Source organism: Triticum aestivum, chromosome 2D (assembly GCF_018294505.1).
Source record: "Triticum aestivum cultivar Chinese Spring chromosome 2D, IWGSC CS RefSeq v2.1, whole genome shotgun sequence".
Taxonomy (NCBI): Eukaryota; Viridiplantae; Streptophyta; class Magnoliopsida; order Poales; family Poaceae; genus Triticum; species Triticum aestivum.
In genome coordinates, this window is record NC_057799.1 from 635,269,563 (window position 1) to 635,295,063 (window position 25,501).

At 45.5% G+C, this 25,501-nt stretch overlaps 2 protein-coding genes across 8 annotated transcripts in view; both read right to left on the reverse strand.

The window, feature by feature from the left end:
- Positions 1-19,434, reverse strand: part of LOC123055192 (pentatricopeptide repeat-containing protein At3g09060) — a 34,145-nt gene extending 14,711 nt beyond the window's left edge. For 2 of the 7 annotated variants that reach the window (XM_044479168.1, XM_044479169.1), the window contains exon 1: positions 18,153-19,432. In XM_044479168.1, coding sequence (XP_044335103.1) covers positions 18,153-19,259 — 1,107 coding nt within the window. In that variant the 5' untranslated portion in view covers positions 19,260-19,432. Of the gene's footprint in view, positions 1-7,927; positions 7,970-10,463; positions 10,532-10,629; positions 10,720-14,125; positions 14,430-17,306; positions 17,459-17,544 lie in introns of those variants that run through there. The other 5 variants (XM_044479170.1, XM_044479171.1, XM_044479172.1 and 2 more) reach the window with 5 other exon arrangements.
- Positions 19,435-20,035: 601 nt separating this feature from the next.
- LOC123055190 (plastid division protein CDP1, chloroplastic) lies at positions 20,036-25,192 on the reverse strand. Its single transcript, XM_044479165.1, has 12 exons — positions 24,890-25,192; positions 24,463-24,576; positions 24,220-24,357; positions 23,064-23,168; positions 22,841-22,963; positions 22,393-22,761; positions 22,204-22,299; positions 22,001-22,126; positions 21,707-21,772; positions 20,875-21,621; positions 20,592-20,785; positions 20,036-20,501 (listed from the first exon to the last, which is right to left on the reverse strand). The coding sequence occupies exons 1-12, from the start codon at positions 25,175-25,177 to the stop codon at positions 20,417-20,419; spliced, it is 2,451 nt and encodes an 816-aa protein (XP_044335100.1). The 5' UTR covers positions 25,178-25,192; the 3' UTR covers positions 20,036-20,416.
- Between the last annotated feature and the right edge of the window lie 309 nt (positions 25,193-25,501).

Below are 25,501 nucleotides of genomic sequence, written 5' to 3' on the forward strand. Positions count from 1 at the left end.
CATGTTCGAAGTCCAGCTAAAAGTAAAAAGGGAGGAGAGTCTGAAGAAGCCTGGGACTCCCGAGTATTTTGCTCAGCTGTTTTAGCAATGGAGGAGAAATCTTGCAAAAAAAAAACAGAGGAGAAACGTTTTTGTTTGTGAGCTGTAGAACTGATGTTTGTAGTATTCAGGAATGTGCTGCTGGGGGTCTCTTGTTAGCTTGTGGTGTGACTGAAGAAGGTCGGAGGGACGTCATGGTGGTGAAGCCCGAGGCCATGATGATGGATGGAGCCGTCGGTTGTCGTTCGTCAAGCTTAATTAGTTCTTTTGAGAATTGTTGTGTTGTGTTGGTAGGATGGAAGATGGATGCATTAGAGTGGGTAGATAGTAGCTCTTTAAGATATCATCCATCCTGACAGTGCATCTATCCGTGTGTCTGTTTCTTTTACCGTCTTCAGTCAATCTCGTACTTTCGGTCTTCTAATCTGCTCTGCGCTTGTAGATTTTTTTTTTATGTTTGATTCAGAGTTCAAGGCAATCCGTTGAGATCAAAATCCTAGTATCTTCCTCCGTGGGCACTCTTTTTATAGGTATTGATCTGACTATGTTCCCAATCACAGCATGTTGCCTTCATTCATGTACCGAAATACCATGTGTTTATGGAGTAGTTGCATGTTAAGCTGACCAACATTTATGTTTTATCTAATTTTAACCTTGAACCACTAAGCAATCGAACACATAAGCGTTGCTTTGGACCAGCCTTGGATTAATATGTCTTGTTTGGAAATAACAAGACATATTTCTACAAGATCGTCCTGCTTCGTTGTCGACCCGGATGGCGCAATCGAGCTCTCAAGGCGGGTTGTTTCTGTTGATTTAAGAGAGAAACTGCTGGTTGCTATGGACGCCTCTCTGTCTGGTTTTCTTGCTCGGGGTACAACTGAGTTCAAGCTGGTGTGCTCCAGCACGAGCCACGGCGTGTGCGACCTCGGTTCCTGCAAGATTCAAGTCACCGTTGCTTGGTCCCTCTTTGTTATTGTTGTGTGAACGTGGGTAGTGTTTGGTGGTTGCTCGAGCGTTGACGAAATGTTACGAAGCTGTCTAGTTTAGCCATTTTCAGTGGTAGCATTCCCAAGCTGTTGAGCTGGCTCTCAGTGATCATGTGTATTTGCTGACATGTAAGTTATCATGTTCTGTGTTGATCCACACTGTGTGCCATTGTTTGGCAGTCTTCTGTATCACTCAGAAGCAAGAAAAGGGTTAAACGACATTACTACATTATTTGTAGGAATTTGGTGAGATCAACAGAAAAAAGCTGGAGCTGCAGCAGTTTGTATCAAGCTCTGTACATTTTGTTTTCAAGTTCTTAATTACAAGTCCATTGTGCTTGTGCATCAAATTCCCAGCAATGTTGTTGCTGCTACTTCTCATCAGTTGTGGTGGTTTAGCGGAACCAAAAAAGGTTGAAGGGGATCTGTATTTTCAGGCAAATCCATCAGGAATAAATGGATTCCAGTTAGTATTTTGATGCCAGTTTCTTTCCTTGCAGACTGAACATTGAATAACGGCATACTTGCTGCCGTGATAATCATGAAAAGAAAACCATAAAGTGCAAATAATCATGGCAATGGTCGCACAACCCTGAAGACTGCCAAAAGTCACAGTTGTCTGAATATTTCGAAGATGTCCAGCTCTATCCTTTTAGCCATTTTTTGGGTGGTATAATATCTCTAGGCTGTTGAACTGTTTATGTGTGATCATCATGTTATGTGGGTGAAGAGATGTTATGGTACTCTGCTCTGTTAGTATGTATTTTCTCATATGTAAGTTTAAGCTTGTGTATGTAGTTTTGGCAGTCTTCTGTATTACTCAGGAAAAAAATGTTAAACGAGTGCAGGCATATGTACATAAGTGTCACCGTGGCATGAAATATCAAAGGAAAGTTATTTAGGGCCCGTAGGAATGGGGTGAATGCAGGTGAGAGGACCAACAGAAACGATAGAACTGAAGCTGCAGCTTTCCTGTGCAGGTGCAGTGCAACATACCTTTTTGGTTGTTGCAACCCCACAAATGGCTCATGTCTGTTAAACAGGCCGTATGTGTCGTATGACTTGTGCGCATGTGTACCGTATCTTAACTGGAGTTGTTACGTATCTTGGAGGTTAGGATAGGAGGTTTATCTCTAGTTCATAATTCTATCTCTAGCTAGCTTGATCTCCAAGTTCTCTCCTGTACGAGATCCAAACTGTACGCGCTACCAGGGTCTCGCACCCCTGCCTATAACATGTACGGCGTCCCCTCTCATTGAGGCAAGACGTTTTCCGCTTCGCACATGGTAGTCAGAGCCTTTCCTTTTCCCATCTAGAGCTTCTGTCAAACCCATCTAGCCTAGCCATGTCTTCCTCCGGCGCCTTCTCGCCCAACCTCAACAACCAGGTCACAGAGAAGCTGTCACGCACGAACTACGTGCTATGGCGCACGCAGATCACACCTCAGCTGCGCGGTGCCGGCGTCTTCGGCTACGTCGACGGCACCAACCCGGAGCCGGCCAAGCTCCTCGTCACCACCAAGGATGGCAAGGAGACTTCATCGCCAACCCTCTCCACCCTTTATGGGTACGGGAGGACCAGCAGGTCCTTGTCTACCTGCTGAATAACCTCACCAAAGAGGTCCTGGTCACGGTGACCACGGTCACCACGGCGGGCGCGCTCTGGACGACGCTCGCGGCCATGTTCTCGTCACAATCGGCGAGTCGCATCAACAACATACGCACCTCCCTCATCAACGCGCAGAAGGGTAACCTCTCGGTTGCCTCCTACTTCGCCGCTATGCGTGGCTATGCCGACGAGCTGGCCGCGGAGGGCAAGCCCATCCAGGACGATGAGCTCATCTCGTACACCATCCACGGGTTGGAGGCGGACTATCAGCCACTGGTGTCGGCCCTCGACGCCCGTGTTACTCCCGCGACCCTTGACGAGCTCTTCGCCATGCTGTCGAACTTCGACCAGCGCATGGCACAGTTCCATGGATCCGGCGGCTTCAAATCTTCCGCAAACCTGGCGTCACGCGGCCGGGGTGGTGGCTCCCGCTCGCGTGGCTCTCCTCGCTCCAAAGGGCGATCTGGCGGTGGCGGCGGCAACGATCGCGGCCACTCTCCTCAGCGCTCGGGTGGCCGAGGTCGCGGGCGCGGGCGCGGTGGTGGAAACAGAACGCGTCCAGAGACTCCGCGGTGCCAAATCTGCGGGAAGCCCGGTCACACAGCAAAGGATTGCTGGTACCGTTATGATGATGATGAGGACTCTCAAGACGACGACAAGGTAGCTGCTGCCGCTGATGGTTCCTACGGTATTGACACAAATTGGTACGTCGATAGCGGCGCCACAAACCACATCAGGAACGAGCTTGAGAAGGTCACCGTGAAGGAAAAATACCGCGGCAAAGATCAAATTCATACTGCTACGGAGAAGGTATGGGTATAAGTCACATTGGTCACTCTATATTTCGTACCCCTAGTCGAAAACTACACATTAAGAAAATCTTGCATGTCCCTAGTGCACACAAAAATCTTCTTTCCGTCCATAGAATTGCCCTTGATAATAATGTTTCTCTCGAATTTCATCCTTTTTTCTTCTTGATTAAGGATCAGGTCACGAGGAAAATCCTCTATCGAGGTAGATGTGATTGAGGGTTCTACCCGTTGATTCCGGAGTTTAGAAGATACAATAAACAAGTTTGTGGTGCTATCAAGCTTTCGTCCACACGATGGCACGATCGTCTAGGACATGCCTCTTTTTCTTTAGTAGAAAAGTTGCTTAGGAAAAATAAGCTCCCGTTTGTTGGTGAGCATCGTGTTGAAACTATTTGTGATTCATGTCAACGAGCTAAAAGTCATCAGTTGTCGTATCCCATCTCAACTAGTGTTTCTACCAAACCTTTGCAACTCATTTTTTCCGATGTTTGGGGTCCAGCCCCTACCTCCGTTGGTAGACATACGTATTACGTCAGTTTTATTGATGACTATAGCAAATTCTCGTGGATCTATCTCCTCAAAAGGAGATCCGATGTGTTTCAAGTTTTCCAAAACTTTCAAGCACTTGTTGAACGAAAGTTTGATCGCAAGATAATCGCTGTCCAATCTGTTGGGGAGGGGAATACGAAAAATTAAATTCCTTCTTCCAACATCTTGGCATCTCACACCACATGTCCTGCCCGCATGCTCACCAACAAAACGGTTCCGCCGAACGCAAGCACAGGCACATTGTCGAGGTTGGTCTTGCCCTTTTGGCAGGCGCATCCATGCCTCTCAAGTTTTGGGACGAAGCTTTTCTCACAGCCGTTCACATTATCAACATGCTACCTAGTCGTGTCATTAATAATGAAACTCCAGTAGAACGACTTCTTCACACTAAACCAGACTATAAGTCTCTCCGTGTTTTTGGGTGTGCATGTTGGCCCAACCTTCGTCCCTACAACAACCGCAAACTCATGTTTCGCTCAAAACAGTGCGTCTTCCTAGGGTATAGTGCACAGCATAAAGGGGTCAAGTGTTTAGATGTCTCCACTGGCCGTGTCTACATCTCACGTGATGTGGTCTTTGATGAAACAAAATTTCCGTTTGCTGACCTCCATCCCAATGCTGGTGCACTCCTTCGCAAAGAAATCCTTCTTTTGCCCTCTCATCTCACTAGTTTTGATCAAGGGGGACCAAATATTGATGACCTATTGACTAACCCATCTAATGATGTGCATGAGTTTTGTGTTGATGCAACAGACCGAAGCAGTGCGGAAACTACAGAAGCAAACGCAGAAACTGCAGAAAAACGGCTCACATTGAGCCATGTTCTATGTGCCTCCCCGGGGGAAACAGATCCGCCTCGGGATCTGCCCAGCTGCAGCGAATCGGATCCTCCTCGGGATCGGTTCCTGCGAACGAGGCAGGTGCAGGCGCCTCAGGATCCTTCCCTGCCGACGGGGCAGCAGCCGCGGGCGCGCGCGCGCGCGCCGCGCTTTCCCCAGATCCACGTGACCGGCTCATGGGGGACACGCGCGATCGGGCGGACGCGGCCCCGCACCAGTCTCCATCAGCCTGCGGTACGAGGTACGCCACCAACCCGGTGACGTACACGCGGCGTGGCGACGCGCGACGCAGGGAGGGCCCGACCGGCGCGGCGATCCAGGCAGATATGCCATCATCACGCAATGACGAGCTGCATGCACATGCACATGCACCGGCGGGATCTTCTGCGCCAAATTCACGTGCCCTACTTCAACAATCAGCTGCAGAAAATCCGACAGCATCTTCATTGGGATCTGATGTGGTCACACATGAGCAGTCTGCAGGATCCTCTGTGGCCACCGATCCTGATGTTTCTCAACCACGACGCACACGGCTACAACAAGGGGTAATTCAACCCGTTAATTACAAGCATATAACCAAGTATGGTATGGTTTGTTCCACAGGTGAACCAGATGAGCCTAACACCCTTGAAGCAGCATTGTGTGATGAGAAGTGGAAGAAAGCTATGCATGAAGAATACATGGCATTGATGAGAAACAAAACATGGCACTTGGTTCCCCCACAGCGAGGTAAAAATTTGATTGATTGCAAGTGGGTTTTCAGGATCAAGAGGAAAGCTGATGGAACCATTGATCGTTATAAGGCTAGATTGGTTGCAAAAGGCTTCAAACAGAGGTATGGCATAGACTACGAGGACACCTTCAGTCCGGTAGTAAAGGCGGCCACTATTCGCCTTGTCTTATCTATTGTTGTCTCTAGAGGGTGGAGTCTCAGACAGCTCGATGTTCAGAACGCGTTCCTCCATGGTGTTCTGGAAGAGGAAGTGTACATGAAACAACCTCCTGGGTTTGAGAGTAAGAATGCTCCCTCTTATGGGTGCAAGCTTGATAAAGCACTATATGGGTTAAAGCAAGCTCCAAGAGCATGGTATGCTCGTCTCTGTCACAAAATGCAAGCACTTGGTTTTGTTCCGTCTAAGTCTGACACGTCATTGTTCATCTACAACAAGTCCAACACATGCATATTTGTTCTCATATATGTTGATGATATCATCGTGACTAGCTCATCTGATGAAGCAATTACAGGACTTCTTAAGGATTTGAGTGCAGACTTTGCTCTAAAGGATCTTGGTGACTTGCATTATTTTCTTGGGATTGAGGTGAAAAAGCACAAGGATGGACTTGTTCTCTCTCAAGAAAAGTATGCCACTGACTTGGTCAAGAAAGCTGGGCTACAAGGATGCAAACCCTCTCTTACTCCATTATCCAGCTCAGAAAAGCTATCCCTTGCAGAAGGCGAGCTCTTGAGTCAAGAAGACAGCACAAAATACAGGAGTCTGGCAGGAGCCCTTCAGTATCTCACGCTTACCAGGCCTGATATTTCTTTTGCTGTTAATAAAGTCTGCCAGTTCCTCCATGCACCTACCAATGTTCATCTGACAGATGCAAAACGCGATATGTCAAGCACACTCTGAACTTAGGACTGAACTTCAGCAAATCACCATTTACTTTAGTCAGTGCATTCTCTGACTCTGATTGGGCAGGTTGTCTTGATGACAGACGTTCTACTGGTGGTTTTGCAGTATTTTTTGGACCTAACTTGATATCATGGTGTGCACGTAAACAAGCAACTGTGTCCAGGTCGAGCACAGAGGCAGAATACAAGGCATTGGCAAATGCCACAGCTGAGATCATATGGGTTCAGTCCATGCTGAAGGAACTTGGCATACGAAGTAAACAGGCTCCTTGCTTATGGTGTGACAATCTTGGAGCTACGTATCTCTCTGCAAATCCAGTGTTCCATGCTAGAACAAAACACGTAGAGATAGATTTTCATTTTGTCAGAGAGAGAGTTGCTCAGAAGCAACTTGATATACGCTTTGTGCACTCCAAAGATCAACTTGCAGATGGATCCACAAAGCCTTTGCCTACAAGAAGCTTTGAAGACTTCAAGCATAATCTCAACTTGATGAAGTTGTGATTAAAGGAGGGTGTTAAACAGGCCGTATGTGTCGTATGACTTGTGCGCATGTGTACAGTATCTTAACTGGAGTTGTTACGTATCTTGGAGGTTAGGATAGGAGGTTTATCTCTAGTTCATAATTCTATCTCTAGCTAGCTTGATCTCCAAGTTCTCTCCTGTACGAGATCCAAACTGTATGCGCTACCAGGGTCTCGCACCCCTGCCTATAACATGTACGGCGTCCCCTCTCATTGAGGCAAGACGTTTTCCGCTTCGCACACTGTCGTTAGCAGCTGCAATTAAGACCGTGGACTAAGCATTTCTAGGAAGAAGATTAATCAATGTAAAGGTTAAGTGGCATAAAAAAGAGAGCTTGCAATCAAACTAGCGCAGACGAATGACTACGAATTACGATGGTTACAACTTCTATCAGGAATATATAGATTCCAGTTGGTACATCGAAGCCCATTTCTTTCCTTCCACGGTGACTATTTCATTAGACAACGGCATACTCGCTGCCATGTTAATCATGAAAGAAGAATATCTAGTGAAAATGTGACTAGCCAGAACTATAAGCATGTCCTATGACATACAGTAGAACGGGTCCAACTACTCTGAAGACGGTCAAGAGTAACTGCTCACCTTATTCTAGTTCGATGGTATTCGCACACCAAGCAGGCATTTTACAGAGATAAAAGGGAAAGTGCACTAACAATGTCATGGTTGTCAACGAATTAGATGGCCAGAACTTGTATATGTTAAAAAATGAGGCCACTGCCATGTAAAGTGAACCATCAGGGCCACATGCAAGAGAGCAAGAGAAGGATCATCCAATCACGAGCACACAGTTGTGCCATATCTGTGTCACTCCACCGGACCTTTTGCTAGTTGATCTACAAAATATAGTGGACTCATCATATTTGAATCTGGTGTTCTGTAAGCAGAAGAAGATACCCAATCCTGATACAAGTTGGTCTGGTTGCTTTAGTGTGAAGCTGAGCTCCATTTGGCCTGCACATATGGTGCACACACATAATTTTATTGCATGTCCTCACCTATCAAACCGTGGAATCACTGGGCTCTGGGCGATTTTTACCCAACAATTTTGCTCATATCCCATGTTTCCATAAGAGTTAAAACCCACTAAGCTCTTACATCCCCCCTCTACCACACCTAATTAAAAAAAAAGAATGAAATGACAAAATAGTGAGCTGCGCCTACAACCAAAACCCAGTAAGTGATTCCATCCTTTTTTAATCATCTAAAGACGAAATTATTGCTCCATGCTGTGTAAAGAGTAGTGCGTTCGCTCTGTTTGATCACTATAGTGATATAATGTGGTAAATCAGATAAGCAATTCAACTTTTCGTGTCCTTTTAGCAAAGATATGGGATTGATCATGCTGGCTAGCTTTAAGCAGATTTGAGCATCATATCAGGAATCGCTTTGAGAGGAGTCAATATGCTCCCACCTCACAAATCCCAAGGAAAAATCATACAAGTCAAAATGCAACATAAAGTTGTATATATATCATGATATTTGACATTCCATATAAGTTGACGCCTACAATATATTCTGCTAGCCCAAAAGGTGGTTATGATACGATACTATGGTAGAGGCCTACATGCACCGAACACGGTTAGATCTTGTTCTCTTGGATGGGCCTATATAAATAGACGCTGAATGGCAGAAATAATGCAAACCAAGAACTGAAGACACCGAAGTTCAGTAGTGGTAATGCATGAGCGAAGAGCAAGCCTTACATGGCTGCAAGGGCCTTATCTCTGATAGCCAAGAATGACTTGCCTGTGTCTTGTTCCTCCCTCAAGGCTTAATTGGCCTTGGGGTGTGGTTTCATGGGCAGTCTTCTTGGCTAGCCTGAGTGGCTCCTGCCGACCATGCTAGGCTGAAATTTCTTCTCTTTCATAAATCAATGCATGATGATCTTCATGTTCCATGCATGGAGAAAGTTAGTTTGGTGTGGTCGCGAAGATGTACCATCTTCTAACTTGAGGTTTTTTTGTACTCCCTCCGTCCCATAATATAAGAGCGTTTATTACACTAGTGTAGTGTCAAAAACGCTCTTATATTATGGGACGGAGGGAGTACGTGATGGTATGTGAGATTATAAAAGAGGAGAAATAAGCCCACTAAGCCTGGTTAGTTGTGCATAGTGTCCTTGTCATTGACAATGACATCTGGCTTTACAAAACATCATCTCATAAAATCTAACTTTTGGCCAGCTGATTCCCCAATATACAGTACAGTTTCGTCATCCTTTTTTCTAAAATTAGTTGTCGAGGCCACAATCAGCTTGAAGGTCGTGGAGGGGTCGTGGCCGGAGAACCACCGAGGAATAGTCATTGCTCTCACCTCCGGCATAGGCGAGAAGAATCAAGTCGTCGTTGCTTGGTCCCTCTTTGTTATTGTCGTGTGAACGTAGATTGTGTGGGTAGTTCTTTGGTGGTTGCTAGAGCTATGTTACAAAGCTGTCCAATTTAGCCAGTGGTAGTATCCCTAAGCTGTTGTACTGTTTCTGCATGATCATATTTATTTTCTGAGATGTAAACTTGTTCCTGTTGTAAGTATCATGTTCTATGTTGATCCATGCTGTGTGCCATTGTTTGGCAGTCTTCTGTATCGCTCAGGAAGCAAGAAAAGGATTAAACATTACATTATTTGGTCTCGTAGGAATTTGGTGAAATGCAGGTGAGATCAACAGAAAAAACGCCAAAGCTGCATCAGTTTGTATCAAGCTCTATACATTTTGTTTTCAAGTTCTTAATCATAAAGTCCCAGGGCTGTCCATTGTGCATCATAGTTTCCCAGGAATGTTGCTGTTACTTCTCATCACTTCTTTTCTAATAGAACCAAAAAAGGTTATCAAGGGGATCTGTAATTTTCAGGCACATCTACCAGGAATAAATGGGTTCCAAATTAGTATTTTGATGCCAGTTCCTTACCTTGCAGACTGACTATTTCATTGAACAACGACATACTCGCTGCCATGATAATCATGGAAAGAAAATTATGAAGTGCAAATAATCATGACAATGGTCGCACAACCCTGAAGACTGCCAAGAGTCACAGTTGTCTGAATATTTCGAAGCTCTGTCCTTTTAGTCATTTTTGGGTGGTAGTATCCCTAGGCTGTTCAACTGTTTCTGTGTGATCATCATGTTATGTGGGTGAAGATATGTTATGGTACTCTCCTTTGTTAGTACTACTTATGTACTTTCTCAGATGTATGTGTAAACTTGTGTATGTTGCAAGTGTTGTTATTTTGGTAGTCTTCTGTATCACTCAGGAAATAAAAAAAGGGTTAAACAAGTGCAGGCTTATGTACAAAAGCACCATTGTCGACGTGCAGACACCGCGAAATATCAGCAGAAAGTTATTTAGGCGTGTAGGAATGGGTGAATGCAGGTGAGAGGATGAACAGAAACGCTGGAGCTGAAGCTGCAGCTGCAGCTTTCCTGTGAAGCAGACTGAAACGCTGAAACTCCAGCAGTTTTGGTCCATTTTGTTTTGAAGTGTTCTTTACAAGCCAAGGGTCGTCCATTTTGGTAGATTCTGCATCGAAGTTTCCCGGGAATGTTGTTATTTCTCATCAGTTCTGGTAGTTTAATACAACCAAAAAGAAAAGTAATCTTCAGTCGCAGAGGTAGAACCTGGGTCTATGATGTTGTGGATGGATGGACTTCTACAAGTCCCAGACCAAAGAGAATTTCAACCGTACCTTGTTGCACTGCAATGTAAGCCTGTGGATCAAGCATTTGTGTGAAGAAGATTAATGGATGTAAATTTTATTATAAGTGAAATCAACAAGAGCTTAATAATGATGTAATATAACTAGAGCAAATGGCTGGACCAAAGGTATATTAAAACATCTATCACACATATATCTAGTGAAAATGTGACTCGCCAGAACTATAAGCATGTCATATGTTGCAGCATGACTATTTCATTAAACAACGGCATACTCGTTGCTGTGATAATCATGAAGGCAAAAAAATTAAAAACAGCAAGAACTTCACCGACACCTCTTAGAATCGTAGTTTTATGATAGCTCCTTACAGTCAAAGTTGCGACAAAAAACGAGTATCGCCTGAGATTCACAGAACAATCATGGGATCCATGTATGGCTTCTGCAAAATTGTCGTTTGGAACATCTGTTCATCTCTGATACAACTGGAAATAGCTTCGAACTTGTCCACATAGATGTCATGTGGCATTAGATATCAGCGATGCTAATACTTTTGCTTTTACCCTGAATTTCACTGGCATGTTAATTCTTAAAACCGCTGGAAAAACACCATACAGGGAGCACAATGCATATTTATTTAATAGAATGGTTACTACTCCCTCCGTAAACAAATATAAGAGCGTTTAAATCACTAAAGTAGTGATCTAAAAGCTCTTATATTTCTTTACAGAGGGGGTACATTTTATATCTGTCAACAGAGTAGCTTGGTTTTTAAGATTAAAATACGTTCAAATTATCTAAAGACGAAATAATCTCTCCATCATGCGCAAAAAAAAAAGAAATAATCGCTCCATGCTATGTAAAGAGTAGTGTGTTCGCTCAGTTTGACCACTGTAGTGATATAATGTGGTAAATCAGATAAGCAATTCAACTTTTCGTGTCCTTTTAGCAAAGATATGGGATTAAGCATGCTGGCTAGCTTTAAGCAGATTTGAGCATCATATCAGGAATCGCTTTCAGAGGAGTCAATATGCCCCCACCTCACAAATCCCAAGGAAAAATCATATAAGTCAAAATGCATCATAAAGTTGTATATCATGATATTTGACATTCCATATAAGTTGACGCCTACAATATATTCTGCTGGCCCAAAAGGCGGTTATGATAAGATGCCCTGGCAGAGGCCTACATGCACCAAACATGACTAGATCTTGTTCTCTAGGAATTGCGTATATAAATAGATGTTGGATGGAAGAAACACTGAGCGCCAAGAACTGAAGAGACCGAAGTTCAGTAATGCTAATGCATCAGCAGAGAGCAAGCCTTACATGGCTGCAAGGGCCTCATCTCTGATAGCCAGGGATGACTTGCCTATGTCTTGTTCCTCCCTCAAGGCTTAATTGGCCTTGGGGTGTGGTTTCATGGGCAGTCTCCTTGGCTAGCCTGAGTGGCTCTTGCCGCCCATGCTAGGCTGTCTCTTTCATAAATCAATGCATGCTGATGTTCATGTCCATGTTCCATGCATTGACAAAATTAGCTCGGTGCGGTTGTCAAGATGTACAAAATGGAGGATACCATCTTCTAACTCGAGGGGGTTTCGTGATGGTATAAAAAAAACATAGAAGAGGAGAAATATGCCCACTAAGCCTGGTTAGTTGTGCATAGTGTCCTAGCCATTGAGGCATTGACAATGACATGTGGCTTTCTGGCTTTACAGAACATCATCATCAGCAAATCTAACTTTTGGCCAGCTGATTCCCCAATATGCAGTACAGTTCTTCATCACTTTTTTCTAAAATCGGTACGCTTCTTTATTATTAGCGGTAAGTTGAACTGTTTGTGTATGATCATGTTATGACACTCAGCTAATGTTATGGTACTCACCTTTGTAAATGTTTATTTGCTCAGATGTAAGCTTGTGCCTGTTGTAAGTGTATCATGTTCTATGTTGATCCACACTGTGTGCCAGTCTTCTGTATCACCCAGGAAGCCAAAAAGGATTAAGCATTGCATTATTTAAGCTTGTAGGAGGATTTGGGTGAATGCAGGTGAGATCAACAGAAAAATCACAGCAGTTCATATCAAGCTCAGTACATTTTGTTTTCAAGTTCTTATTTGCATTGTGCCTCAAAGTTTCCCAGGAATACTGTTGTTGCTTCTCGTCAGTTCTGGTGGTTTAATGGAACCCAAAAAAAGTTGAAGGGGGTCTGTAAATTTCACGCACATCTATCAGGAATGCGTGGGTTCAAGTTTGAATTTTGAAACCAGTTGCTTTCCTTACAACATGACTATTTCACCGAACACAACAGCATACTCGCTGCCGTGGTAATCGTGAAGAAACAACATATATATACTGCAAATGTGAATGGATGGGAGTGTAAGTATACAGTTGGTTGCACAACCATGAAACTGTTAAGAGTAACAGTTGTCTGAATACTTCGAAGCTGTCCAGCTCTGTCCTTTCAGCCATTTTTTGGGTAGCAATATCCCTAGGCTGTTGAGCTTTTTCTGTGTGATCATCATGTTATGTGGGGAAGAGATATTATGGTACTCTCCTTTGTTAGTACTCCCTCCGTAAAGTTCTAAAGGCTCTTATATTTCTTTACGGAGGAAGTGTGTATTTTCTCAGATGTATGTGTAAACTTGTGTATGTTATAATTAAGTATCATGCTCTATGTTATTCATAATATGTGCCTGTTGTGTTGGCAGTCTTCTGTATCACCCAGGAAACAAAAAGGGTTTAACAAGTTCAGGCATTTGTACATAAGTGTCACTGTCACGCGAAGTATCAGCAGAAAGTTATTTAGGCCAGTACGAATGGGGTGAATTCAGGTGAGAAGACCAACAGAAACACTGGAGCTGAAGCTGCCGCTTTCCAGTGCAGTGCAGCATACCTTGTTGGTTGTTGCAACCCCACAAATGGCTCCTGTCGCTAGCACCTGTAAGCCAGTGGACTAAGCATTTGTAGTAAGAAGATTAACCGATGTAAAGGTTAAGTGGCATCAGAAAGACATACGTACAATGATTTATTATAACTAGAGCGCACAAATGGCTACGAATTACGATGGTTACAACATCTATCTATCAGGAATATATATATATATTCCAGCTGGTACTTTTAAGCCCATTTCTTTCCTTGCAGCGTGAATATTTCGTTAGACAACGACATATTCACTGCCATGTTAATCGTGAAAGAAGAATATCTCTAGTGAAAATGTGACTAGCCAGAAATATAAGCAAGTCCTATGACATACAGTTGATCGGGTCCAACGACTCTGAAGGCTGCCAAGAGTAACAAGTTAGAGCTTTGACAATGATACCAAATCAGATGGTCAAAACTTTTGACATATTGATACCAAGTTAGAGCATGCTTTGACATTAAAAGGAAATTTGAAGAAAGGAACATAACAGATTTCTGTGTGACAGATTATATTATGCTGATATATGTACTGCATAAAGAAGACCAAAATGGTGTTTTACTATCGATTTCCGTCTGCTGCTGATACAACAGTACAAGTTCAGAATTGAGGCCACTGCCATCTAAAGTGGCTAAAGAGAACCATCAGAGCCAAAGCATCCTATCCAGCACAGAACACAGAGTTAAATCATATCAGTGCACTCCACTGGATCCTCTGCTAGTTGATCTATAAAATGTAGTGAACTCATCGTATTTGAATCTGGTGTTCTATAAGCAGAAGAATGTGATTCCCAATCCTGATACATGTTGATCTGGTTGCTTTAGTGTGAACCTGAGCTCCATTTGGCCTGCACATATGATGCACATAATTATCGCTCCATTTGGTCATGTTTCCATCCTTTATTGCTTATCTAAAGACGAAATTATCACTCCATGCTGTGTAAAGAGTAGTGTGTTCCCTCTGTTTGATCACTATAGTGATAATGTGGTTAATTAGGTGGGCAATTCAACTTTCCATGTCCTTTTAGCAAAGATATGGGATTGATCATGCTAGCTAGCTTTAAGCAGATTTGAGCATCATATCAGGAATCGCTTTCAGAGGAGTCAATATGCTCTCATCTCTATAATTCAAAATGCAATATAAAGTAGTTATATATCATGATATTTGACAAACCATATACGTTGGCATCTAGAATATATTCTGCTAACCCAAAAGCCGGTAATGATAAGATACTTTGGTAGAGGCCTACAAGCACCAAACACGACCATTAGATCTTGTTCCCTAGGACGTGCACATATAAATAGATGCTGGATGGAAGAAACACTGCAAACCTATAACTGAAGAGACCGAAGTTCAGTAGTGGTAACGCATTAGCAGAGAGCAAGCCTTACATGGCTGCAAGGGCCTTATCTCTGATAGCCAAGAATGACTTGCCTGTGTCTTGTTCCTCCCTCAAGGCTATTGGCCTTGGGGTGTGGTTTCATGGGCAGTCTCCTTGGCTAGCCTGAGTAACTCTTGCCGCCCATGCTAGGCTGTCTCTTTCATAAATCAATGCATGCTGATGTTCATGTTCATGTTCATGTTCCATGCATGGAGAAAATTGCTCGGTGTGATCGTGAAGATGTACAAAATGGAGGATACCATCTTCTAACTCGAGGGGCTTTTGTGATGGTATGAAAGATTGTAAAAGAGGAGAAATAAGCCCACTAAGCCTGGTTAGTTGTGCATAGTGTCCTTGTCATTGACAATGACATCTGGCTTTCTGGCTTTACAAAACATCATCATCATAAAATCTAACTTTTGGCCAGCTGATTCCCCAATATGCAGTAGTTTCTTCGTCACTTTTTTTCTAGAATTAGTACAGTTCTGTATTCGTAGGCAGACTAGCAATGCAAAATATGTGAATGCAGGCAGTTCACTGTGCATAATGGCCCTATTTGGGGGTGCTCGGAAATTTACGATTTACGCATAGGAACAGAGGGTGTAACTAATATGTGTTATTCTTTATTTTTCTGTTACATGTGTCCCATGAAAAAGAAGTGGAATATATTTTTTTTAACCGGAGCCTCTCGGCACAATACTTGCTATTTGTTTGGGTTATTGCTTTTGTATTTTGGGTTTTTCAACCGAAGCCAGAAAGGGCACAAACAAATAGGAGGGCCATGTGTAATTTACACGCTTTTTGCTGTTAGGTTTTTCACACACAAGAAAGATTGGGTTTTAGCTCCATGGTAGCTATGAGTGGAGGTCAGAAAAGAAGAAGACGAAGAAATTTGATTGTACAGTTCACTTCTTCACATATTTGAGTTAGTATAAACAAATGTACAATTAGTCTGTTGTCACCACTAACCAGTATGAGGATTGATAAGGCTTTAAAGAAAATTGATGTTACATGCACACAATAATCATTGCATTACTCTGATGTGGATAGTGGATTATCCATACGGCTGTGCTGTGGGTGTGTAGATGCAGGAAGGATGCATTATGACGTTTCCTGACCAACACAGTGCAGGGAGCTGATCCCTTGAAACATCCATCTGAGCTACTGTCGGCCGAAATAAAGCCTAATTCTACCACTGGAAAAGAGAATATGGAGTTACCGAATAATCTGAACACCACGACAAAGAAGGTTGCTTCAAACAGCAGATAAAAGTGATGATCAAACGGGAAATGCAGAAGAAACTCATGGAAATGATGCGGGGACAACAGGAGAAGCAACTGTTGAAAATGATGAGCCTTAGACGAGGAAGCTAATGCATCATTCGATTTGTTTCGGGATGCAGAAGACCTCCCTCAAGAGTACAGTTATGATTACGATGTATGTTATCTCCCTGAAGAGTGCAGTTATGATTATGATGATTATGTTGACGATACCACGTGGGGAGACGAGGATTGTACAGAAACAAGAGCATGAGAAAGCGGAAGATTATGTGCACATATATGCTCACATATTGTCGACCCCAGTAAGAGAACCTTTTTCTACATATATTTGATGTTTGTTCTATTAATGTTCTTGAGTTGGTTACTTGGTTTGACATTCTTTCTACAGGTAATTGCAGACATTGACAACAACGGTGTACAAGAAATGGTTGTTGCTGTATCTTGCTTCTTTAGCCACGAGTGCGGCTGCTTTCTCTGCTACTAATGCATTTCGTACGTGTTGCTCATCAGCTCATGACATCGGGATGATGACTTATAAATAAGAATCTCTGAACGTCAGTTTATCTGTGATGTCCTATGTTGCATGCATGTGCGTCATTAATGCTCTCTGAGATTAATTTTCCAAAAATAGGACCCCTTTGTTCTCTCTTACCATGGACTGGTTGGTTGATGATGGTGCTTCGTAGCTAGTCTCAGTTAGATTGTGCATTTGCTTACCTGACTAATTTTATGCTTTGCTTTGATTGTTTTTGTTCTGCTTCATGCTTGTTCCAGTAATGAACCGAAGGTGCTAAAGCAGAAGCTAGGTGTTTGTTTATCTTGCTGTGCTATCTTTTGGATATGATTGAAATGTTTTTTTCTTAATGCAGAACTTTCAGCCACAACATGAGCACTTTCATTATATCTTGCCTGTGTTACCGTGGTGGCGTACCTTTTGCAGTCTAGAAGCTATGATAACGCATAGCATTTAAAAGAGCTAGGAAGGATTGACATAGGGAAATATATTGCAAGCATTATAGTTCTTTTTAACCTTGACACAAAACACGTTAAATGGACAGCAGACCTCGATTTGAGTATCGAAGACAGGAACTTCTGTGCCCATGCATATTCATCTCCAACTGTGGTTGATTTGGATGGTGATGGAAATTCGGACATCCTTGTTGGAACTTCCTATGGCTTGCTAAGTTCTGCTGTTGACGAATTAGATGACCAGAACTGTTGACACAAGATACCAAGTTAGAACATCATTTGCTACCAAAGCAAAAAATTTGAACAAAGTAACATAACAGATTTCAGTATACCAGGTGTTTTACTTGCAGTTGCTATCTCCTAGTGATACAACAGGACAGGTTCAAAAATGAGACCAACCAATATCAGCAAGAGAGCAAGATAAGGATCATCCAATCCCAAGCATCCTATCCAGCACAGAGCACAGCTGTGTCATATCTGTGCACTCCCCTGGACCCTTTCTGCAGAATGCCTTGATCACATTGGCGAAAACCATAGCATCTAAAGCGACTCCTTTCACTAGCATGTCATCAAACAGACTCAAAGCCTCTCGAACATTTCCGCTCCTAACCAACCAGAAAGCCAGATGCGCTACGGGCTCCGCAGGGTAGCCGCCATCGATGTGCCTGACCAGATTGGCAGCCTCGGTCCTCCTCCCAGACCTAAAGAGGCAATCGACCAGCGTGTTGTATGTGATTGTATCTGGGGTAATCTTCCCTGCGTCAACATCGGAGAACAAGAACCCAAGCTCACCCTCCTTTCCAGCACCGTAGAACTGATGGATCAGAATGTTACAGGTGACGGTGTCCGCCACAAACCCGTTGCAACTGAAGACGAACTTGGCGAGCTCAAACTTGCCGGCTCGGCACAGGGATGAGATCAAGATGTTGTACGTCTGCACATCGGGTGTTATGGGCTTCTTGAGCAGATCGGTGAACAGCCTGAGGGCAATCAGCCACTGCATCTTCTTGGAGAAATGTTCCATGACCGTGTTGTACGTCACGACGTCGACCTCGAAGCCCAGCTCTTCGCAGCGCTCCATCACCTCCTTGGCAACCCACATATCTACATCCTTGGCGGCGTAATCCAGCAGTATGTTGAGGCCGACCACGGTGAGCTGTAGCCCCTTGGCGACCATGATGTCCAGCTGCCTGAACGCGTCCTCGATGTACCCAGCCCGGCAGAGCCCGGCAACGTAGGTGCTGTAGGTCACCGCGTCCGGCACCCACCAGTTCCAGACGCTGTCGTTGATAACCCTCTGCACGGCATGGAAGTCCCCGACCCTGCACAGCCCGTGGATGTAGATGTTGTAGATGACGACGTCGGGGTTGCACCCGGAGCGGCCCCCGGAGGCGCGCATGAAGGCGATGAGCGCCTCGGCGGCCGGGATGTCGGCGGCGTCGCAGTGGGCCTGGAGTATCGGCGAGTAGACGTGCGGGGGGAGCGGGTACCCGAGCTCGCGCATTTCGTCGAGCAGCTGGAGCGCGTCCGGGAGCTGGCCCGCGCGGCAGAAGGAGAAGATGAGGTCGGCGTAGTCGACGGCGCTGGGGCGGACGCCGAGGCCGGACATCCAGTGCAGCACGGAGAGGCCGGCGGCGGGGAGGCCGAGGTGGGTGGAGTAGACGTGGAGGAGGAGCGAGTAGGCGCGGCGGTCGGGCGCCACGCCGTGCGCGAGCATGTCGTCGAAGAGCGCCGTGGCGTCGGCGGCGCGGCCGGCCTTGGCGAGCGCCGACATGGCGGAGACGTAGGAGGCGGCCGTGGGCGCGCAGGCCGCGGGCAAGCCGTGGCGCATGCGGCGGAGCACGCGGAGCGCCGACTCGCCGTCCCCGTCCCGCGCCAGGGCCGCCAGCAGGCGGTTGTAGTCGTCCAGGGTGTGCGCCGGGGAGGAGGGGGAGGAGTTGGTGGTGGCGGCGGTGGAGTGGGTGTGGGTGCGGGGGACGAGGCGCCCGAGCGTGCGCACCGCCGCGCGCGCCGCCGCGGCGGCCGCCGGCCACGCGCCGGCTGTCATGGAGGAGAGTCGGCGGCGGCAGGGTGGTGCCTGAGCGCGGAAGGGCAGGCGGGCTTGAAAGGCGGCGGCTTTGTGGCTGTGGAGCGGCGGCGATGGCGATCTGATGAAGCCGCAGGCCGCATGGGCTGGCTGGCGAGGCTGACGGTGAGATCCAAGCGGCTATGTCAATGCCACTGCACAAGTTCAGCTAGTTCAGTAATACTACTGCTAGTTTTGTTCCCGATTAAAACGATTTATTTTCTTCATTCACAGGTTAATTTTGGCACATTCAGGCAGTAACATGATGTCAATGTATTTGCTGTGGAGAAAGGATTATGGTGTAAATTTAACTAGAAAAATCTAGTATCAAATAGGCTGAAAACCCCGCGCCATCTTTATCTCAAAATGACCATATATAAAACACAAAGGACCCGGATATCAAGCTAACGTCAGATTTTTAGTCATTGGCAAAACGAACGTTTTTTTATGGCAAGTTTAGTTGGCGAGCATGGCAAATCCTCCCCGGTTCATATTTTGCCTGGAAATTGCCGTGCTTGCAAACTGAATTTGCCATCCTCGCGCCAATATAAATTGCCCAAATTTCTGACGTCGAATTTTTAGCCATTCCAAAACACAAAGGTCAATGATAATGTTCCTACCGTATCCAACAGGGATCTCAAAGTTGAAGTACAAGCTTGTGGAGCCTAAACAAAGGGAAACCTCAAAAACAAAAGGGGTGGACAAGGGAATCATCATCATGAAGCCTGTGTTCAGAACTCAAAACAAAGGGGGCGAAATGAAGCAAACTGCATTGGTCTTTCAACAATGAACAATGGCTGACACAGTTCAGTTACACCGCGCAGGGCACCCAAGGCCCAACAACATGTCGCAAACTAACAACGTATAAGCGCAAAAAATTGAAGGGTATGTGAAATCAGCAGAAGTTAGCATTCTGTACTAACGTAGCAAATCAGCGGGTATTGTGTCAAATCCTGATGCAAAGTCACCACGAGCAGCTACAGCATCCCAGCGCAGATCATCGAACGGTTTCGTGCATTCGAATTGGTTCAATGCTGACCTAAGACTAGTGACCTACAGATATCTAGTGTGCTGGAACTTTGTTTAGACGCTGCCCCGTGTCCTATGAGATGATGCGTTAGTCGTCCTTCTGGCAGACATCATGACAGGTCCCGGACAGCAGCCTCGCAGATTTTCCACGATCGGTCATCCTGCCTCCTCAGCGTGTACTGAACTTCATAGGTACTGCAGGTATAACAGAACAAACCATCAGTACCATTTTATTTTGGAGCAGAATGAAAGAGTGATAGACAGAAATGGCATGTTCTCAAGTACCTGTAATAACTGGGCTTCTTGGGCTGGGAGTCATCAACGAGCTCAGCAGCTTCCTCGAGAACAGCATCGATTTCCGCCACTTCACCATCACCAGCCTCATCCAGCAGGATCTCGGCTCGGACAACAGAGAGATTCAGCAGAACAAATCTCCAGTAGCAGGACTGATCCTTTGCTGATAAAGCCAAGTCCTGCCACTGCTCGACAAGAGGGTATTTGATTTGATTATGCACAGCATACACAATCATGCATGAACTCCATATGCTACTTGATAAAAGCAACTTACCTTTGAGAGCATCGAACCATCGAGGACCTCGGAGAGCATATCAATTTCATAGTCAGGGCCAAGAGCTTCGGACTTGATATCTTGCCACTGCTTCACAAGCGCTTCTGCTTCTTGAAGAGACATCCTTTCCTTGCGAGCTATAGCAGCCACATCACTAGAACCAGGAGACAGATCACTTCTTTCACTTCTCGAATGGAGCCTGTTGTTCAACCAAAGCATTTTTGACAGCTTCTCAAACTGTTCCCTAACTCTGATACTGATGAAAGAACCGTCTGATGTAGATGCTTCATTCAGAGAAGATGTGGCTGCAGATTCTCTAGTTGAGGGGGCAGGTTTTGTGTTACCAAACTGAAACCTGAGCAGTTTTAATGTACCAAATAGGGCAACCCCCAGGACTGCAGTGTAAGCGATTTTTCCTATAACATCCCCAGTCAGGCCCCACGATTCCAAGGTTCTTACAGGATGGGATCCAGGATTGCGCTTCAGAGGAACAGATGTTGTACTTAAACCATTTACTGGCCTATCCGTTGATGAATGGCCTTGGCCCCCCAGGGTGGTTGGTGCAAGCTGCTTTACAGCTTCCCCGAGATGGCTGGTAGAATTTAATCTTGGATTCTGCTGCCCTGAAGTTCTGTTGCATGTGTTGGCACTAGGAGACGTCTGAGAGCTCAAAAGGACCCTTCTCGTGGCTCCCAGTTTCTGCTTGGAAGTGCTAATGAGGCGCTTAGGAGCAGCAAAGAAGTTGGCCTGTCATAAGATGACATTGATAGTTAACTTAATCCACAGAGAATGTTGTGAGGGATTTAATTATTAAAAATAGTATGGCACAAACCAAGGATGGCGGACAATCTCTTGTATCTGCAAAACGAGAAAGTGCCACCTCCTTCAGCCACAGTTCCTGGTAAAGACAAGTTGTCAAGCATGGGACAGTGTCAACAGAACATAGGCACAGTAATAACTTCAGACAAATATATCCTTCATTTTGAGCTGCAAAAATGTCTTATATTTAGGAACAGAGGGAGTAGCATAGTACAACTTATTTGTTCCTGCAAAAACGTCTTTTATTTAGGAACAGAGGGAATAGCATAGTACAACTTATTTGCTCTCATCGCAAGATGCAACATACCAGTGACTGGTTGACAGTAACCTTGTCACTGCTGTCTTTCTTTTTAGCTAACCCATAATTCCTTGAATTGGAACTTCCATTACTTTGAAGCTGCTGAAGCTTTTCGAAAACTGTGGCGCCAGATTCCTGAGAGCAAGCCTTTAGTCCTAGTAATGTGCAATTGTGCATTACTAAATTTATAGAAATTGAGATTAGCTTATCACCTCTCCAAGAAGAAACGAGCAAAAAGACTCCTCAAATTTCAGGTCGGTGTTCTCAGATGCAACTAAGCATTCGCAGATGGTTTTGGCTTTACTTATCTGCACAGAGGTAATGTACATTAAAGAATGGAAAAGCAGCAAACAGGACAGTTTGGTTCCTATAAGGCACAAGTAGAAGAAGAAAAAAGGTACCAAGTCAGTCTGCCGGGTTGAAAATCCAGATGCAAGGTGTGCAAGCATTGCCCTGTAGAAGCAGTCAAAGTCAACTACCACCCGCTGGCTCTGGGACTCCAACGATTTTTTGTTTTTACGAGTTGTAGCCAAAGAGTCCCAAGAAAGTAGTTCCACAATTTCAGTGGCTAATAACTTGTCCATTGCCTGGCCCAAGAAATAAGGCCAATCATGAACTCTACATGATGACTCAACATCAAGTCCCTGTCCAAGCAATTCACAGAGAGCTGCAATAGCACCTCGCCTGCGTTCAGAATTTTCAGGTGTACGGGGCAGGCTTAAAACCTCTAGAGTGCAAGCTGGTGCAAGCTCTTCAAGTGATTCTTCAATCTAGTTCACCCAACAAGAGAAGTTATGACATGATTTCATACATGGACAAATCTGTAAGGTGAAAGCAATAACATGTTACCTGCTCAAGAAGGGGCATCTTCTCTAAAGATGGTTTTTTCCTCAAAAGATATTGAGCACGTGCTAGAGCCTCAAAGCCAAGAGATACTTTACTTTTTTCAAAGCTAGCTTTTGCAATGGAGCACTACAGGAAAATGCATGGAATTATTCCAAATTGCCAAAGATGTACATAATAAACATTGTAGCAAGCGGCTTTTTTCACTTTAATCATGCATAGTACTTACTTCAGCTAGTGCCATTGCAAGAAGTACATCATGAACATATGGCTTAGAATCAGCGCGCCGAAGAGCTGCCTGACCAATGTCCAAAACCAGCTTCTCTTCCCCAACCTGCAAACATTACGGGCATTGGTATCTTACACTGGCAATAAACAAACAAGCCAGTACATGATGATAAGAAGCACATTCAACTGTGATGAACAGAGGCTAGCAGGATCCTCCATGCTTGATCCTTTAAATATCACAAACATCAAACTGATCATCAATCACATTTAAGTATTTTACACCTACCTAGTCCGAAAGATGGGTATAACTGAATTTTATATGCTCCTTACACAATAATACTACAGATATTCACCATGGAGATTTCATAATTTTGTTCAAGAAAGCACAGATAAACCTTAAACAGCCTGTAACTTTTCAAACTGCCGCGATAAGAAAAATAAGAAACACAGTCAATGTTCAACTAAATATTTCCTGCTTAGGTAAACTTCAGAGAAACAGGGCATGCCCATGATATTGACTATCCCATGTGATACAGATGTGAAACATTTCAGTACATGGTCATAAGACAAGCACATTCAACTGTATTAAACAGAGGCTACTAGGATTCTCCATGCTTGAGCCCTTAAAACATCAAAGTGATCATCGATCACATTTCAGTATTTTACACCTATCTAGTCCAAAAGATGGGCATTATTCAGTATCTACATGCTCCTTACTACAAATACTACAGATATTGACATACATTTCAGTATTTTACACTTACCTAGTACAAAGATGGGCATGGTTTAATTTCTACATGTTCCTTGCAATAACACTGTAGATATTGGCCATGGAGTTGTCATAATACTGTTTTAATTATTAGCCTTTCAAGAAACACAGACAAATCTTAAAATACCATGTACTTTTTTTTAACATTAACAGCCTGTAACTTTTCAAACTGCCTACATAGGAAAAACAAGAAACACTGTCAATGTTCAACTAAATATTGTGCTGTTTTGGTGAACTTCAGAGAACAGGACACACCCATGACATTGACTATCCCATGCGATACAGATGTGAAAGGCCTAAACCAAGTTTAAACGGACCAAAACTGACAACTGCCCTTCATTTGCACATAGGAATCTTTTGACTGGGAGGTGTTTATGTGACACATTACCTCCTGCAAGACACACAAGGCAGCAGGCAACCAGCTCCAGGGTATATGAAGAGAGGATCTGGGCGGAACCTTGGCCCTGGTGCTTCCTGCATACTCCTGTTCGAAGAGAAGCTTGTCTCTCACGTCCAGCAGCAGAGCCTGACAACAGACCAACAAGCAGCACAACGTTAAACACCTTGGGGCGGGCTGCATATGATTCCGAGAAAAACTGTGTTCACGTAATTTCTGAACTGAATGAGCAACCTGTCTGCAGGTGGACACCTCCTCCGTGTACCCGTCTTCGATCTCCGACTTCCTCAGCTCGATGGCCGACTTGACGATCTCGTCCTTCTCGGCCTTCTCCGTGACGCCCAGGATCTGCACGGTCAATTGGACGGACGCGTCATAAACTGGAAGACGACATGATCCAGCCGCCTTTGGGCTGGAGAAAACTACGAAATCTCGGAACCCGTCCGCGGCGGCAGTACAGTCCAAACCAAAGCGAAATTCAGTTTCCAACGGATGCGAGGGCGTTGAATTTTGACGATGAAACCCACAGCCAGCTCGCCCGTAACCGCGGCAGCGGATCGAGCGACCGACGCGGAGCGGCGCGGCGGCAACGGCAGGGCCCGCATTTCCGGGGAATTCGTCGAAGTCGGGGGCGGATTAGGGCCGGGACGGACGGGCTCACCTGGTAGCACGTGACGGGGATCTCGACGGCGGGCGCCGAGTGGGGCTCCTGCCTGCCGCAGCCCTCCGCCGCCGCCGCGGTCACCGGCGCGGCGGCCCCCGCGACCCTCGCGCGCACCGCGGCCCCGCGCCCGGCGGAGGCATTGCCGCCGCGCCGCGCCGAGGAGGAGGAAGGGGCACTGCGGCGCGCCGAGGAAGAGGTGGAGGGGGACGGGGCGGCGACGGCGACGGCGACGGCGACGGCGGAGGAGGGGTGGAGTAGCGCGGCGGCCGCCGTGGGCATGGCCATGGCCGGGGAGGGAGCGCGTGGGGTGGGGGGGGGGGGGGGGGGTCTAGCCGGCCCGCGTCTCCGGAGCGCGCGCCTCCATGCGCGGAGGGTGGGGGGTTTTGGGGGGAGGGAGGGAAGAATAAAGGGGGGAGAAAGCGTCAGCGGCAGCGGGCGTCGTCAAGGCCAAGCCGGAGACCGGCGAGATGGATCGGGTTTTGTTTTTCTCATTCGCTGCGTGGACCTGGCTCACGAGCTGGTCGGTAGACGCGCTGCGGTGCTTTGATGATGGTGCTACGACAGGTGGGCCGCGCCAGCCGCTGACGCGTGGCCCATCCGAATTCATCT

What these genes read in the sequence shown, in the direction of transcription:
- LOC123055190 (XM_044479165.1), bottom strand. Translation starts at nt 25,177, where the DNA reads ATGGCCATGCCCACGGCGGCCGCCGCGCTACTCCACCCCTCCTCCGCC. An exon ending in AGGTGTCCACCTGCAGACAG is followed by an intron (nt 24,358 to 24,462) that starts GTTGCTCATTCA and finishes GTCTGTTGTCAG; the next exon opens with GCTCTGCTGCTGGACGTGAG. An exon ending in GCTCGTTTCTTCTTGGAGAG is followed by an intron (nt 22,127 to 22,203) that starts GTGATAAGCTAA and finishes GCTTGCTCTCAG; the next exon opens with GAATCTGGCGCCACAGTTTT.